The sequence below is a fragment of the Dendropsophus ebraccatus genome, chromosome 3 (assembly GCF_027789765.1).
Source record: "Dendropsophus ebraccatus isolate aDenEbr1 chromosome 3, aDenEbr1.pat, whole genome shotgun sequence".
Lineage (NCBI taxonomy): Eukaryota > Metazoa > Chordata > Amphibia > Anura > Hylidae > Dendropsophus > Dendropsophus ebraccatus.
The window spans coordinates 37,394,410-37,411,012 of NC_091456.1; the positions used below are offsets into that span (position 1 = coordinate 37,394,410).

Sequence of the window (16,603 nt, forward strand, 5' to 3'; positions counted from 1 at the left end):
GACTGGAGCACGCGACACGGTGAGCACGCGACACGGCTATTGATGGGGATTTCTCGGCGGCAGGACAGGGACCGAGACTTCGTGGAAGGGGTAAGGAAAGGGGCTCCACTGGGGGGGGGAAGGGGGGTCAGGCAGGCTTCACCCCGGCAGCTGGGGTGACAGGTCTTCTTTAACAATGAAAGGTGACACCCACTTTTAGATAAGTCAAGGTGAGAACATTCACAATAGCCCACCTTCCTATAATTAGGTAGAAAATATAGAATAAAAAATTACAAACTAAAACACATAAGACAAAAAGAGTGTTTCATCTGGTTTTAACCCTTTCCCAACGCGACATACCTGTATGTCATGTGTTTGGTGGGGGAGTATGGCTGTGTACAATGTGAGGGCCAACTGCTATCATTGGAGATCATTCTTATGATTCACCGTCCTTATAATTCACCTGCACCTGGACTTGCCACTGTTTAAAGCAGCCAGTCCAGGTGTCGCCTGCAATTCAGGATCGGAAGCACTAGCTGAGGCCAGTAGCACTGCATGCGAGAGTGCCCTAAGTGGTAATTTTCATTGATGTCAATTGGTGCTAATTATACGAGTATTGATATGAAACATTTATTTCTTTTCAGAAGGGGTCTTCAACAGCTGTGTGTTTATAAGGGATGATAAGACTATTTACAAGTGTTCTTATGTAGGTCTATATCCATTGCTTTTTTTTTTCTGAGAATGGAAATCCTCAGTAGCTTCACCTTTTTGCTGTTTAATTTTTGCTCCTAAATTATCCTGTGCTACCCCTCGTAGGTGATCCATGGGTTAAACGGTGCACTGGAACAAATCCATGGGTTAAACAGTGCACTGGGACAGATCCATGGATTAGACAGTGCACTGGGACAGATCTATGGGTTAGACAGTGCACTGGGACAGATCCATGGGTTAGACAGTGCACTGGGACAGATCCATGGGTTAGACAGTGCACTGGGACAGATCCATGGGTTAGACAGTGCACTGGGACAGATCCATGGGTTAGACAGTGCACTGGGACAGATCCATGGGTTAGACAGTGCACTGGGACAGATCCATGGGTTAGACAGTGCACTGGGACAGATCCATGGGTTAGACAGAGCACTGGGACAGATCCATGGGTTAGACAGTGCACTGGGACAGATCCATGGGTTAGACAGTGCACTGGGACAGATCCATGGGTTAGACAGTGCACTGGGACAGATCCATGGGTTAGACAGTGCACTGGGACAGATCCATGGGTTAGACAGTGCACTGGGACAGATCAATGGGTTAGACAGTGCACTGGGACAGATCCATGGGTTAGACAGTGCACTGGGACAGATCCATGGGTTAGACAGTGCACTGGAAGAGGTATTTAGATCTGCAGTATAAATCAGTGAGCTCCCCTCCCATGCACAGGGCTTTCCTCTGTGCCACAATTCTGTCTCATCACGCCGCCCTCCTCTTCTCACACACGAGGTGTTCCATATTCCAGGGGAAGCCAGCCGCCCTGCATCACTCTTAATTGGATGCGAGAGCTGAGCTGGCCGACAGAGAGAATGGGGGCAGCCGGAGGCGCCCCAAGGGAATCCCCCTCCCCTCGCCTGCTTTCCCTGCTCACATTGCAATGTGCACCAGAGCGGAAACCCTGAGTTCTAGTATGTGCTCCAGCTGCCTGTGATAACCACTCAGAATCCTTAACACATTTCTGTCACATGGGCCTTAGCGCTGAGCTCAGACCTGTCTAAAATATGTATCGCGTCCGTGTTTGGCCACTTAAATATTTACTTTCAGCTCCTTTATAATACAGTACATCTGTAATGCCATCAGTGTGTGATACAATTGGCTCACCGCGTCCAATGAGGTTTCAGTTGCAACGATTGAGGATGTCCCGAAGATTGGGTGCCGGTTGTACATCCTGTAATACATGAAATGCTCAATAAAGTAAGCTGTCTGTAAAGAAGGAGCCATTGAGGACTCGTTTACACAGCTGTAGGATTATAGTCAAATAAGACCACAGTTTATATTGGACGATTCTTCTTGCTCCTTAAAGTGAATCTGTAGGCTGATTAAAAGTTTGTTTTTATGAAATGGACGGCACCAGGAGCTATTTGGACCCCCGAAACTGCACATTGAATTACCACGGCAGTGCAATGGTTCCATCGGTTTAGGGGGGGGGGGTAGGGAAACCTACAGATTCGCTTTAAGTATGAAAAAACAGTATGTATGGTTTCAGACACAGTGGGTCGTTTTGTTTTTTTAAATTGCTGTTCTTCATTTGTTTCTCCAGTCAGAAAAAAAAAATTGTACTTCCATATTACTTTAACATACTTTTGGCCTTTGATCAAAAAGCGTAGGGGGGGTGAGAGGGGTGCCTGCCACCTTAAAGGGAACCAATTGGCACGATTGTGCTGATAAATCTACTGGACAGATCGCGGAGCGTACCAGCCTCAGTTGCAGCAGTAGCTTTGCAAAGGGTGTGTGGGGGGAATGTTTAATTCTGCCATTCAAGGCCAGGAGAGGGGCGGCAACTAGTCATCTGGGCGGGGAGCCACCAGTGACTGATCGTGGTTCACTGCCTGTCAGCGAGCAGTGCAGGGATGATTGATGGGCAGAGAGACCCATTAGTGGCCTTTCTGCCTATCCATTATCCCCGCACTGCATGATGACAATGAGGGGATGTCACTGGCAGCTCCCGCCCAGATGACTAGTTGCCACCCCTCTCCCAGCCTCACACAGTGTAATAAAACATAATTTTCTCCTTTTTGTAAAGCTACTGCTACAATCACGGCTGGTAGGCTATGAGAGCTGCATGATAGCGCTATACTGTGCTGCAGGGAACCATATCATTGGTTCCCTTTAAAATGAATCTGTTGTCAACCTGTGATATAGTCAACTTCTGTACTGTCTGATTGACTCTTAATTCAACAGTTTTCTTCTTTTTCAAATCCGCCGTCCCTTCTCGGAGATATGGCCGCTCTTCTCTTTATGCAAATTAGGAAGTCTGGTGCCCTGGAGGCGGGCCAAACACCCTCATTGCACCTGTTTCCCTTTACACCGGTGAGGCTGCCTAAAAACTCTTTTTCATAAGGCTGCATCATGGGTGGTAAGGGAAAGAGGTGCACTGAGGGATCACGGCCGCTCCAGTGCTTCTGACTTACTAATTTGCACAAATGGAAATAGTTTGACGGATTTTATAAAGGACACTAAGTTCAGGGTGGTGGCGCCAATCCGACAGTACAAAAAACTTTACATGTCACAGGTATGCAAAAAATGGATGGAATAACAGATGCAATTGTGTGCATCCGTTTTAATCTGTTTTTCCATTGACTTCCATTCAAAAAAAAAAAAAAGGCTCAAAATGCAAAAACAAATTTGTGTATGCTAAAGAAAAGGAAGCGTTTGGTCTGTTTTTTCATACTTGAAGTCAATGGAAAAACTGATGCACACAAATGCATCTGTTTTTCATCTTTTTTTTTTTTTTTTTTTTTTTTTTTTTTTTTTGCATAAAACGGATTACAAAAACAGTGTGAATCCAGTCTTAGAGTTTTTTTTATTTATTTTATGCAGCTTTACAGTTTTGCATTCTGGGATCCTCTTTAGCTTCTGCCCATCTGACAATGGGGGCTTCAGATTATGTACTTGCTATTCATTGAATTAAAATTTAGTGAATTTGAGAATTACTTCTATTTGAAAAAAAGACTATTGCCAACACTTATCACCTGCTGTATGTCCTGCAGGAAGTGGTGTACTCTCTCCAGTCTGACACAGTGCTCTCTGCTGCCACCTCTGTCCGTGACAGGAACTGTCCAGAGCAGTAGATAATAACCATAGAAAACTTCTCCTGCTGTGTACAATTGCTGACATGGACAAAGGTGGCAGCCTGAAAAGAATATGCCCACTTCCTGCAGAGCATACAGCAGCTGATAAGTACTGGAAGCATTGAGATTTTTTTAATAGAAGTAAATTACAAATCTGTGTAACTTTTTAAAACCAGTTTAAAAAAAAAAAAAAAAAAAGGGGTACCCCTTTAAAGCTGACTCTTGGGTTTGCATATGGAGAGCATTGGTGAAAATAAAGAGTGACATATTGAACATTTTCTGCATTATTTGTATAGCTACAGTGCCTCCTATCAGTGACTTATTGTATTAACCTTTTTAAATTATTAGATGGCAGGGGCATCATTTGAATTTTAATACGTGTGTGTGTGTGTATATATATATATATATATATATATATATATATATATATATATATATATATATATATATAATATAAATAATTTTTATTTTATTTTTCTTTATATTATTTACAGTTGACTCTTCTTGAAACAACCTTCTGTTTACTTATTTACTTAAAAATGAGACCACAACTAATTTCAGCCTCATCTCATTATAAAGAACCTCTGCTAGTGTCTCTGGCACAATAATGTGCACTGGGCCATTGGTCATAAATTATATTCCCTATATATCCTGTGTGTGTATGTATGTATGTATGTATGTATGTATGTGTATATAGATATAGAGATATATATATATATATATATAGATAGATAGATAGATAGATAGATAGATAGAGAGATATATCCAATCCACATTGTCTTTGTGTGCTCTCGCCCTCCGTTCAGTGCTGCTGTTGCCTACCTTACTATATATTTCACATGCACAATGCGAAACACGTTGGAAAATAAAAAATCTAGGGACAAAAGCTCTTTCCAATACCTGACCAGGAAAGGTCGTAGAGGATTCTCAATTCATTTTGCCTGGCATGTGTGAAGATTAATTGAGGTTAGAAAGGGCCTTGGTAAATGGACAGTGTATGCAGGGCTGCCAGCTGTCAATTTCTAAGGATAACCTCTCCTTGTAAAGTCTATTGCTTGGTCAAGCTGCATTAATCATTTATAGTCGGGCAACCTTGGTGATTTGAAATTTTTTTTTTTTTTTTTAATAAGCATTTGCCAGGCCTATAGATTACGTGAACATTGAAAAAGCATCTGTCAGTCGGACTGATCAATGATTTATGCGTTTTATGTGGAATTATTTTTACATTTCTAATAATGTGTTTATAAAGAGAGCACAATAGCATTGAGCCGGAACATGGTTGAACCATTGTACACTGGCTGTAATTTTTATAACTTGTGGCATTGTGCTGCACTGTACATTAACACCTAACACTACTACCCCCTTTCTATGTGCACTAGAGCAAATAGTCATCTTAGAGGGTTAGACCCCCTTTGTGTGAGCCAGCGCTCTCCACCAGTCCATTTTATTGTTCCGTGCACAGCTGTTCATCCCAATTTGTCAGAGTTTATTAACATTCAGTGCTGCATTCAGTGCATGTAATGTATTGTGCGTAATGTAATATTTATACCACACACAGCGCAGTAGCCAGAAATGAAAAATAAAAATTCTGCTGACTATACCTAGATCAGTAACCACTTATGGCAGATCATTGGCCCATTAAATGTTTGTTCACTGCAGACAAACAGGTATGGTGGTAACTCGCTTGCGCTTACCACCGCTAAATGCTACAAATCTTTTAACCTGTTAACCTGTACAACCTTACTGGAAATACGCTGAAAAAAAGGGTTGCCTGGGATATGGTCTGGGTATTAATGGGAAAGATTTAGGATAATGGTCTACAAAATATTTTATCTGTCAGTAAAGCTTAAAGTGGAACTTCGGATAGGGAAAATGTAATAATTTTTAATTAAAAATGTAGATGTCTCTATGTAGTGTATTACCATGTCTGTGCAGTTCTGCCGTACTGGTAGTTGGTTGACATACAGGAAGTGAAGAAAACTGGCCTTCATGCAATCCACTCTGTCTCCTGCTCCTCAGCGACAGAGATCATGTGACCACCATCTCACATTCTGTTTGCTGAGCACAGACAGTATGTAGTGAAGGGGCGCAGATGGGGTGGGAGGATGGCATTGTGTGGATGGATAGGGCCGGGGCAGGGTTGGGGGGGGGGGGAGAAACAGGATGTTCTGAGTGTGCACTGTAGGGACTACTGTAAAATGTCGTTTGATAGCAGTGCAGGGGAAGAGGAGCAGCAAGAGACAGAGCAGGCAGAAAACTGCATTAGAGGAGCAGGACTACTGTAAAACTGCATGAAGAGTGTCATGGGGAACATGGGTTAGAACCTTGCATATTTGGAAGGTTTCGTGTGTGTGTGTCTTTTTAACAAGGCTGCCCAGAGTTCCATTCAAACGTCCGTAGAATTCCATACATGGCTGGTGTTCTGCGGGACTGGACCTGGGAGCTTCCAGCATCATGATTAATTATGTCAGAAGCTCCTAAACAGTTTAAATGCTTCCGCTAGTGTACTGACACAGCTGTGTACGGACCAAATTCTGCGGACATCTGAATGTCTATGTTAATCCTGTTTTAGTTTTCCACCTTTTCAGTTTCTCAGCTGTCTTAGGGCCTTATTCCACGGGCTGATCAATAATGTAAACGAGCGCCAATCTGCTAGATCGGCGCTTGTTTACTGGGCCTATTCCAAGGCCGGATGATCATTTAGCAAGGGCTGCAGGGACATCGTTATCGATGTCCTTGCAGCCCTTGCATATACATTACCTAACAGGGCTTCTCCTCCGATCCGTCTTCATCCCGGTCCTGCTCGCAGCATCAACTCCGGAGTAGCCTGGCTGAGTGGTCTGACAGCTCAGTCAGGTGGCACCGAAGCTGCTGTTGCGCGTGGGACCGTGATGAAGACTGAGCAGCGATGTGCGGTGGGTGTCCGATGATTTTATGTTTGGGCCTAAATAAACGGTCAGTCGATGACACGATCACGTTTTCTCTATTCCTCCGAGCGATAATTGGATTATCGGTCCGTGGAATAGGCCCCTTACTTTCACACTTAGGGTATGTTCACACTGAGTAAATTAGGCAGAATTCCTTGGTGGAACTTTCCGCCGCAGAATCTCGCCTGTCTGAGTGTCCCATAGCCTCACGTCACTTCTTTGAGCGGAGAGCCACGGCAGCGGATAATTTACTAAATTATTTTTTATATTTACTCATTATCAGGAAATCCCGACTGGTTTACATCAGTCGGGCCCTGTCTATTCTATGGAGGGGGGAGGAGGGAGGGAGATTAGTCGCCAGCAGAGAACAAAGGATTACACAACGGGAGCTGCATGAAAGCCCCTATTCAGAGGTCAGAGAGGTCAGTGCTGACTGTCAGAGGAGATAGCCCTGGGATGTAGCTGTAAATTACCTCTTCGTTGTCCTGTTTTGGTGCCTCATCTCTCTCCACCCCTCCCCTCTCCATAGAGAACAATGAAGACAGGGGGGAGAAATTCAAACTGCTTTTTCATGATAAAAATGCATTTTTCGGCTAATAAACCCAATTACAAAGTTTTTTAAAATCACCTGTACTATTAATTTCTGCCAAAAAAAAAAAAGTAAACGACAGTGACACTTTAAGCCGGAATCACACATACATTGGAAGCTTTTCCTAACCAACAACCAGGAGTGGATGCAAGCATAGGAGAAGTAGAATAGAAAGACTGGGGCTGGGGGTCCATAGGGATTAGACTTGTAGAGACTTCCAGTTTGCCAGTCTGTAATGCCATCAACATTATTGAAATCTTACACTCTGATCACAGCATGTTTTGAGACTACATTGGAGGTATACTTCAGGAGAATGAGACATAGTGTCCTATTACACGGGAAGATAATGGCCCGATCGATATTGTAGGCTAGCACTGATCTACGAGAGGTGGCAGCAGCGAGCACTGTGTCAGACTTAAAAGAAAACTTCACTTTGTGTTGGGCAGCTGAAAAGTACTAGAAGAATTTTTTTTTTTTTTTTTTAATAGAAGTAATTTGCAAATCTGTATAACTTTCTGGCACCAGTTTTTTTTTTTTTTTTTTTTTTAAACAGTTTCTTTTCTTGGGTGTAACCCTTTAAATAAGTTATCTAGAATTAACTACTTTCTTGAAAGGACTGCGTCACTCATGTCCCTAGGTTCTGTGTGGTGTTACAAGCAGTCATGTTCTTAGTCTGGACAACCCCTTTAAATTCTTGTTCATAAAAGCGTTAATGTTGCTTTTTCAAGTTCTCAGTGCTGTTTTTGCAGGAGCCTATAAAAGTCAGTGGGGTCCTTCAGGATTTGCTAGTTCCCATTTTAAATTGATCCAGCATAGCTGTCATGGCTTTGTGCTTATTGTGAGATACTGTAACAATGACTTTTCCCCCTATAACTACTCTTCTTTCTCTCTCTTCCAGCTCACTTTGCAGAGTACACAGTGCAGAGTAGCCTTCTTTGAAGAACTGTAATCCATCACCTGTGAATTGCAGATGTCGAAAGTTCTCTGAAGATCATGGGCAGAGCCTTTATGGAGGCATCAATGCGACTGTAACTAGGGTTTTCTGTAAATTTGTTGGAACTTGCCTTTTTTTATTTCATATTTTAAAACTTAAGCCGTCTGTGTTAAGCTGAATATAAAAAGATTAACGCTACAAGTTACAGATATGTGATATCTTCAAACACTAAAAAAAAAAGTTTTGAGTTAACGTGCTGACAAGTGTACACACACACATACATGTAGGTTAAATTTATAACTTGTGAGATAGCTCTGGTGCTGCCATTACATTTATGTATCCCCTTCCTCAGTTTATACCATATTTTGTTGCTCTGATCACTACAATGCAGCTTACACTCTGTTACACACTTGACTTGATTTCCTGAAGCCTGTTAGGAAATGTTCCCACTGAGTAAAACAGGCGGATTCCTGTGTGTCAATGGGATGCCTCGTGTGCCCCCGCACAAAGAATTGACATGTCAATTCTTTGGCGGAGAGCAGAGGCGCTCGAGGCATCCCATTGACGCAGGTGGAATTCCAAGTGGAGTCTTCGTCGGGAGCTCTACCGGGGAATTCCACAGGTTTTTATCAGTGGGAACGGGCCCTTGTATCTTATTGGTAAGGCCAGAAAATAAAAAAAAAATTAAAAACAGGTGCAATGCAGTTAGTTATTCATCAGTGGGCAAGTGGCTTAAAGGTGTTGTATCACGGTCTCTTTGCTACTGCCCCTTCCCCTAGCGCACACAGGAAAGACTTCAGGTCCCCACTCATAACCTCTTCTTTCTTGTTCCTGTGACATATTGTACCAATAGGAACTACCGCACTCAGCCAGTCACTGGCCAAGTGGTTGGCAGAGTTAAAGGGGTTGTCCAGGATTAGAAAAATGTAGTTGTTTTATCCCAGAAACAGCATGACTTTGTCTCCTGTTTGGGTGTGGTTTTGTAGTTAGGCTCAATGAAACTGAGTTGCAAAACCACACCGAAAGTGTACACTGTTTCTGGAAGAAAGCAGCCATGTTTTTCTAGTCCTTGATAACCCCCTTTAAGCAGTTTCTATGGGGACAATGCATTAAAGTGACAAGGAAGAAATTGTTCCGGGAGCATCAACAATTGCGGAGATTTTTTTTTTCCTTCTAGCACCCCCAGTTGTATGCGTTGGAATATAATTTTTTAATCCCTGGGTACCCCCTTTAGCAGAAGCCTCTTTTAGCTGTTTATTTTCTTGGTATTTTACAGAAAGGCTATTGTGTTTAGTTTTTTCACACAGCATTCAGTGTGAAGTACCAGTAAGCAGCTGTTGGGCATGCAGATTCCAGGGTGGTGAAACAAATAATTATTTTTTGTACATTGAGGAGCTGCATTGAAGTAGGTATCCAGGATTAGAAAAATATGTTCTTTCTCCTACACATGGCACCACTTTTTCTCCAGCTTGGGTGTGGTTTTGCAGTTCATTTCCATTGAAGTGTATAGAGCTCAGTTGCAAGAAAGAAGCTTTTTTTCCCCCTAATCCTGGATAATCCCTTTTAATATTTTTTGTTTGACTGTGATCAAAACTGTAGTAAGAGTAAAGTCCCTATTCCACGGAACAATTATCGTCTGTATTCGGCCGATATCGGCCGCTACGGACGATAATCGTCCCGTTGAATAGAGTGCAACGATCAGCCGACATCGTTCATGTCGGCTGATCTTTGCAGTCGCTTGTTTTTCAACATGTTGAAAAACAAGCAACTGATACAGCAACGATCTGCTGCCGTCGCTCCGTGGAATAGGAGCATCGGCAGCAGACGCTGCTGTATGCTATGGGCTGCCCGGACGATCAGCGATCACCCGGGCAGCCCTCCCCGCCGCCCCTCCCGCACTCACACACTCGCTGCTGCCGCATTGAATAGCGGCGGCAGCGAGCGGGGAACGAGTAATGAGGAACGAGTTTGCTCCTCTAGACGACCTGTGAAATAGGGCCATAACTGAGTACAAGTGGTTTCTTTCCCCACGCACTGTCTGTATTCCAGGCTTTTTCCTATAACTGATATGGAATATTTCCGTATCTAACAGATGGTTTTTGTTTCCTCCATTAGTTCAGCGGTTTTTGTTATTTCATACAGTTGTAATATTATTAGGTATAACACTTGACAAATTTAATGCTTGTACAAAGTTATATTGTAATGTGAAGACTAGATGATTTACTATGGACAGTAGTTGTGTAAATGAACATCATGTTGCAACACCAGCCTTAAAGTGTACCTCCAAAGTTCAGCCCCCACCTGATCTTGAGATCTAGCATGGAGAGTTCAATCCACGCACGGCAAAAGCAGCGGCACTGCACTGAGCAAGTTCTATGCACAAACTCTTTTCTAACTAATAGGACTGGTGTATGAAACTCGCTGAGCATCGGGCAGTGGTCTCAGCAACCTGACAGCCCAGCATGGAAGGCATCTCTCTGTGTGAAGATCAGGTGGGAGATAAACTTTGAAGGGTTTGTCCACCTTTGTTCTCAATGCATCTAGAATTTAAAAAAAATCTAGTAACTGTTTTTTATGGCCTTGTTTTGTGTGCCTAGCTTCGGTGCAGACATGTCTGTTTTGTGACAGACTGCAAACAAATCCTTTTGTAATCTGATAATGCAGCTTAATGCCGGTAGAAATATTTATTTAGAAATATTTTGGTTGCAAATGTGGACATGCGCTTCTTTAAAGGGGAACTATCAGCAGGTTTGACAAATCGAACCTGCTGATAGCTGCCTAGTGCCACGGGATGCTGAGGATGAAGGCATGTCTGTTATCCTAATCCTTGGCGCCGTTCCTGTGCTGTTTGTAGTGTAATCCTGTGTCTGGTAAGGCTGTATGGAGCTGCTGCCCCCCCTGTGGGCCCGCCCCTTCTAATGATTGGCAGTGGAGTGGGCCGGCCGAGGGCAGACCGGACCAAACTGGTTTTCCAAATGGCCTTACCAGACACAGGATTACACAACAAACAGCATGGGAACAGCACCAAGGCTGAAGGTAAGAGATATACCTTCATCCTCAAGAGATATACCTTCATCCTCAGCGCCCTGTGCGCAATAGAGAGCTATCAGTGGGTTAGATTTGTTTAACCTGCTAATAGTTCCCCTTTTAAAGTATTGATTAAGTGCTAACCCTATTTTCCAACCATTTATAATGGTCAAAGGTCAGGGAGGATGAATATTGGGGAGTTATGTTTGTATGAGTTATGAGCGACATGTACATGTTTTTGTACATGAAGTGAAAAAAAAATAGTCACATAATTCTATCCCTCCCTAAAACGTACAATATGTCTTTAGGGTAGCTTTACATGTACCGGATCCACAGCGCCCCTGGCTCAGAGCATACATCTTCTGCTCTGCGCTGAGGCTGTGTGAGGCTCCCGACTCCTCTCCCCATCAGCCGATCAGTGCACGGCAGCACTGATTGGCTGATGGGGAGGGAGGGGAGCTGGGAGCCTCACACAGCCGCGGCGCCGAGCAGGTGATGTATGCTGCGGGCGGAGGGGGGTTAAAGGGGCAGGCTTACATATCCGCAGTGGAATGAAAATTCCTCTGCAGATATGTAACCCCATAGACCTTCACAATACCAGGATCCGCAGCGGATTTAGCTGCAAACTCGCTGTTTGAAACCCGCTGCGGAACCGGTACGTGTGAAGCTGCCGTTAAAGACAAACAAACATGTTGATGACCAGCCCTATAGACAACTGTTACTTTTACATTGCACATATATATCTAATCGGTGCTGATTTGGGCAGGATCAGATGACCCTTTACTGTATATGGAGGCTTTTAACTGTTCTGTGGCATATTTTGGGGGGGCTGTAATTCAGCTGTATGATCCTTATTGTTCTCAGAGAAACTGCAACAAGAGGAGTTTCACAATGGGTTATCCACCCAATTGTAAATCATATGGAAACTCTCTACAATATGAATGTTTGTGAATGTTATTAGAGCCAGGTTTTAGTTGCAAATTGCTGTTCCATTTATTTAGTTGTAATGGGCAGTTTAAAGGGGTTATCTAGCCTTAAAATAAAATTGATGACCTCTCCTTGGGATCTTCCATAAATATTAGATTAAAGGGGGATCCTGCTCATATGGACGCTGCAGCCCCATAAGTGTTTATTTCTACTTTTCTACTTGTTGCATCATCATGTTAGGTACTTCACTTAAAGGGGTTATCCAGGACTACAAAAACATGGCCACTTTTACCCCTCTCTTGTCTCCAGATTGGGTGTGGTTTCAAACTCGTTTCCATTGAAGTAAATGGAGCTTAATTGCAAACCACACCTGAACCGGAGACAACAGAGGGGGAAAAGTGGCCATGTTTTTGTAGCGCTGGATAACCCCTTTAAGTATATGGGACATCACCACAGTGTCTTGCACCACAGCTACTAATCGTACCATGATGCAAAGAAGAGAAATAAACACTGAGGGGGTCAAGGTGCTTGTACAAGTAGTGCAGACCCCTCTAACAGCTGGTCAGTAGTGGTGCTGGGTGTCTGACCCCCAAAAATCTAATATTGATGGCCTATTCTGGGAATAAGCCCACAAAAACTAGTTCTGAACACTAACATATTTTCTAGTGCTGCTGTTACAAATGCTTGTTTTGTATGACCATAGTTTGTATTGTTAGCTTATTTTATTGCTTTTTACTTTTGTATCCAGTTTTACATTTTGTTCCCATAGTTGGTTTCACAGAATTACTTTTCTTTAATCCCAATGACAGTGCCACTACTGCTACAGCGGCTGCAGGCAATGCCGCCAAAGTTGCGGGACTACCCGCATGTTGATATAAATGAGGATGATATCAATATTTGATGAAATGGGTCTAAATGCACCATTGTTCCAATGCATGATTGACAAGTAGACTCTTTTGTTTGCAAAGTCCTGTTAATTCTCTTTCTTCACCAGCCTTACACATTTGGCATGAGTAACATTTTCTAAATCTGTGACATTGCAAGTGAGGCGGGGGACGGAGAAGAGAACGGAGGGAGTTGTTTGAAGAGAGGCTGCTGCCATGAAATTGTACTGACCTAATTCAGGTTTCTCTGACGGATTTTAAAAATGAAACTGCAGTATTTTTATATGTATATTTTATATATACCCTGTGTCTTCCTGCCAGTCTGGAGGTTATTTGACTGGCGTAGGGAGAGTTTCAGTATTGTTTTGTTAAAACAAAGTGTTGATTTTAAATAAAAAAGGAAAATTAAAAAAAAAATGTGTTTTATTGACATAATGGCCCAGATTTATTCATTTACATGAAACCAATATTGTCTGCTTTTGCCCATAGCGAATAATGCTATGGGGGGAAAAGAGACAGTTTTGGTTTCAGGCAGATTAATAAATCTAGGCCAATGAGGCTTGTGCTTTGGGAGGGTGTCAAGTGATATAAAATGTATTGTTTTTGTCCATACACCTACTGGTAAGATAGGTTTTCAGTAAGCAATGATTCATTTGGTACTGTAGTCTTGATAAAAGATTAAAGTTCTGCATGTTTTTTCCAAAAACAGATAAACAGCAGTGTTGTCAGCACTCACCTCCGATAAATCTGTCGGCAGAGGAAATAACTTGCAAAACAACTGAATACATTGTTAAAGAATTTTCAAGGAACTTTCCTTAAAGGGAATGTTTCACATAGGTTTTTCTTTCACTAATCAGAGACACACTAAAACTTATTTTTTTCTAATTTGTTTCTATTTTTTGACTCTATTTTATTTTTATTTTTTTATTTCACTATTTTTAAATTGTTATGGGGGCTGCCATTTTGCCCGAGCTGTTTTAAACAGCATTTGGTGACATGCTGTACAACAAGCCTCATGGACATAGACAACACTATACGGACTCTGTATCCTTGAGATGAATGTAAAACATCACTGAGCGAGCTTTGTGACCTTTGAAGAGTTAATTTCTCAGGTAGCTGCTATTGTCCCCTCTATCGACTGGTGTCACATGTTGCTGCAATGTGTCACAGATCACTTTACAGTAGCCTCCTCTTATCACCACAGACAAAACAGGAAGTCTCAGCTTAGTTTTGGCCCCAGTGGTGAGAATAAAAACGGCAAGATTTTAAGATTATTTTATAATATTGATAAAAAAAATGGAAAATAGAATAAATTCCAAAAATTCTTACGAAATGTGTTTAGCATAAAATCATTATTTATACAATAGGTCCTTTTCTGATGACACATTCCCTTTTGTGTTTAGGCAAATAGAATAAAAAATACATTCTCTGTTTATTACAATTTAGAGGGATTTTCCCTTGAATGAGTATACCCTTAGATCATGTAAAACATAATTTTTGAACTGGAATCGTAAAAACAAATGCTCCTGTGTTAAGCTATAGCTATTACCTACTTGCTACCGCTTCCTTCCCAGGTGTGTCTATCAGCATGGGACACACTGGATGGATGTTCTGAGAGGGACAAAAAAAGAACAGATGGTGACAGAACACGTATGTAACTGCAATAGATACTGCATTGAAAACATATGTTTTGCATGATCTAAGGCGCTATGCTGACCGTATCAAAGCTTAGCGTTTAGTGTATCTGTAGCGCTCCATTCTCTCGATTTGGCCTGAGGTGGTAAGCATTGGGATATCAAAAAACAAACACCGCTTAGGTTACACATTTTAGAGCATCAACACACCAGTAAACCTGAATGAAAGTTCCACAGCACTCTCTGGCTCCTGGTCAGAATGTTTTTTGAATGTGGCAGCATATACAAAAGCAATCACTCCACATTTCCTCCCTATTGCAACAACGCGAGAGATGTATAGGCCCCGGAGGGGCCAAAACAACGTGCCATGGTCACTATTTCTATATATTACCATCTTCAAAAAAAAAAAAAAAATCAGATGTCTGACGTAAAAAAGTTTTGCAAACGATGGGGATAATTTAATAGGGAAGCAAGCAATAAAGGTTAATGTTTAGAGGATGTTGCACACCTTTACCAGGCATAGGAGCATTAAATAACATTTGTTAAACAGGCGGCATTGATAAGGATACATCTGCTACACTATTAGGCCAAATGGGCACAAAACCCATCGGGGCATATAGGGGAGATTTATCAAACAATGGTGTAAAGTGAAACTGGCTCAGTTGCCCCTAGCAACCAATCAGATTCCACCTTTCATTCCTCACAGACTCTTTGGAAAATGAAAGGTGGAATCTGATTGGTTGCTAGTCAGTTTCACTTTACACCATGTTTGATAAATCTCCCCCTATATAGAGCCTAAAAAAAGAATACACTTATAGCTCTGTTCTCAAACACAAGACTGGTTCTGGAACCAAGCAGTGTTTTCCCATAGGAAATAATGTGAATGTGCTTAACTGGTTCCAGCATCTGCCAATAGTTACCTACAGTACCTGTATATTTCAGTGAAAAGTGTACAGTTTTATAGCTATGGTACATTGACACGTCCATATTTTCTGTCTACGATTGTGGACAGACTACGGACACATTTGTTTCCATGGCACTGTTACAGGGGCCGCACCACCATCCATGTGGCAAAAAAAATGCTGGCAAGCCATAGTACAATTGCAGCGTGATTCACCATTTACCTATAAACGGGTCCATGGAATTACGGACGGCTACAGATGCACATCCGTAGTGCTGTCCGTAGCCATGGCCACTGACAGCAGTGTTGAGGTGTGAACCAGACTTAAGGTTATGTTCACACCTTAATAATTTTCTGTGCGCTACATGCAGCAGGTTTTTTGAGAAATTACAAAGCGGTTTTGCTACCAATTTGCCACCATAGTGGGTAGTACACCTGGAGGGTTTACAATTCATGGGTCAGTGCGTGTGGTCCACGGAGCCGGGTTGTGATCCTGGAGCCTGGTGGGGGTCCCACGGCCGGTCCCACTACTCACTGCAGGCACTGGGAGAGGTAAGTTAGTACTTGTAATCAATTTTCCCCAGCCCCTGCCGGATTTCATAATCCACCGGACTTCTCCTTTAACTCCTTTTAAGTGTTTAACTTTAAAAGATTAACAACTTCATGAGCCTTTACGTAAGGGTGCGTCAGGTGCCGCTAGGAGGGTTCAGTGAGGGGTTACGCTCCAAACCAAGCACTAAAAAATCTATTATAAAGAAAGGTATGAAAACTGCAGAATGTAGGCTTTACAGCTGTGTAGAGAAGTCCTCATACAGAAAGGGGGTGACAGTGTAGGACTTGTCAGGTTAAATATTTTTGAAAATACATTCAGCATCCTTCTGATATGTCTGCCGTCTGACAACTGATTTTAGAGTGGTTGTCGGTAACCTAGACAAGGAACAGTCGTTAATAGGAGGAAAAGA

General features: G+C 42.4%; 1 protein-coding gene and 1 long non-coding RNA gene across 5 annotated transcripts in view; one reads left to right on the top strand and one right to left on the bottom strand.

Moving 5' to 3' along the window:
• Positions 1–13,526, top strand: part of NF2 (NF2, moesin-ezrin-radixin like (MERLIN) tumor suppressor) — a 71,708-nt gene extending 58,182 nt beyond the window's left edge. For all 4 annotated transcript variants that reach the window (XM_069961454.1, XM_069961451.1, XM_069961453.1 and 1 more), the window contains one exon: positions 8,233–13,526. Coding sequence is in view for 3 of the 4 variants with exons in the window: in XM_069961451.1 (XP_069817552.1) it covers positions 8,233–8,283 (51 nt within the window). In the remaining variant the exon portion in view is untranslated. The remainder of the gene's footprint in view (positions 1–8,232) is intronic.
• LOC138785463 (uncharacterized) lies at positions 1,848–15,373 on the bottom strand. Its single transcript, XR_011362108.1, has 3 exons — positions 15,310–15,373; positions 13,843–13,884; positions 1,848–1,915 (listed from the first exon to the last, which is right to left on the bottom strand). It is a non-coding gene; the product is annotated as an uncharacterized lncRNA (long non-coding RNA).
• Positions 15,374–16,603: the final 1,230 nt, after the last annotated feature.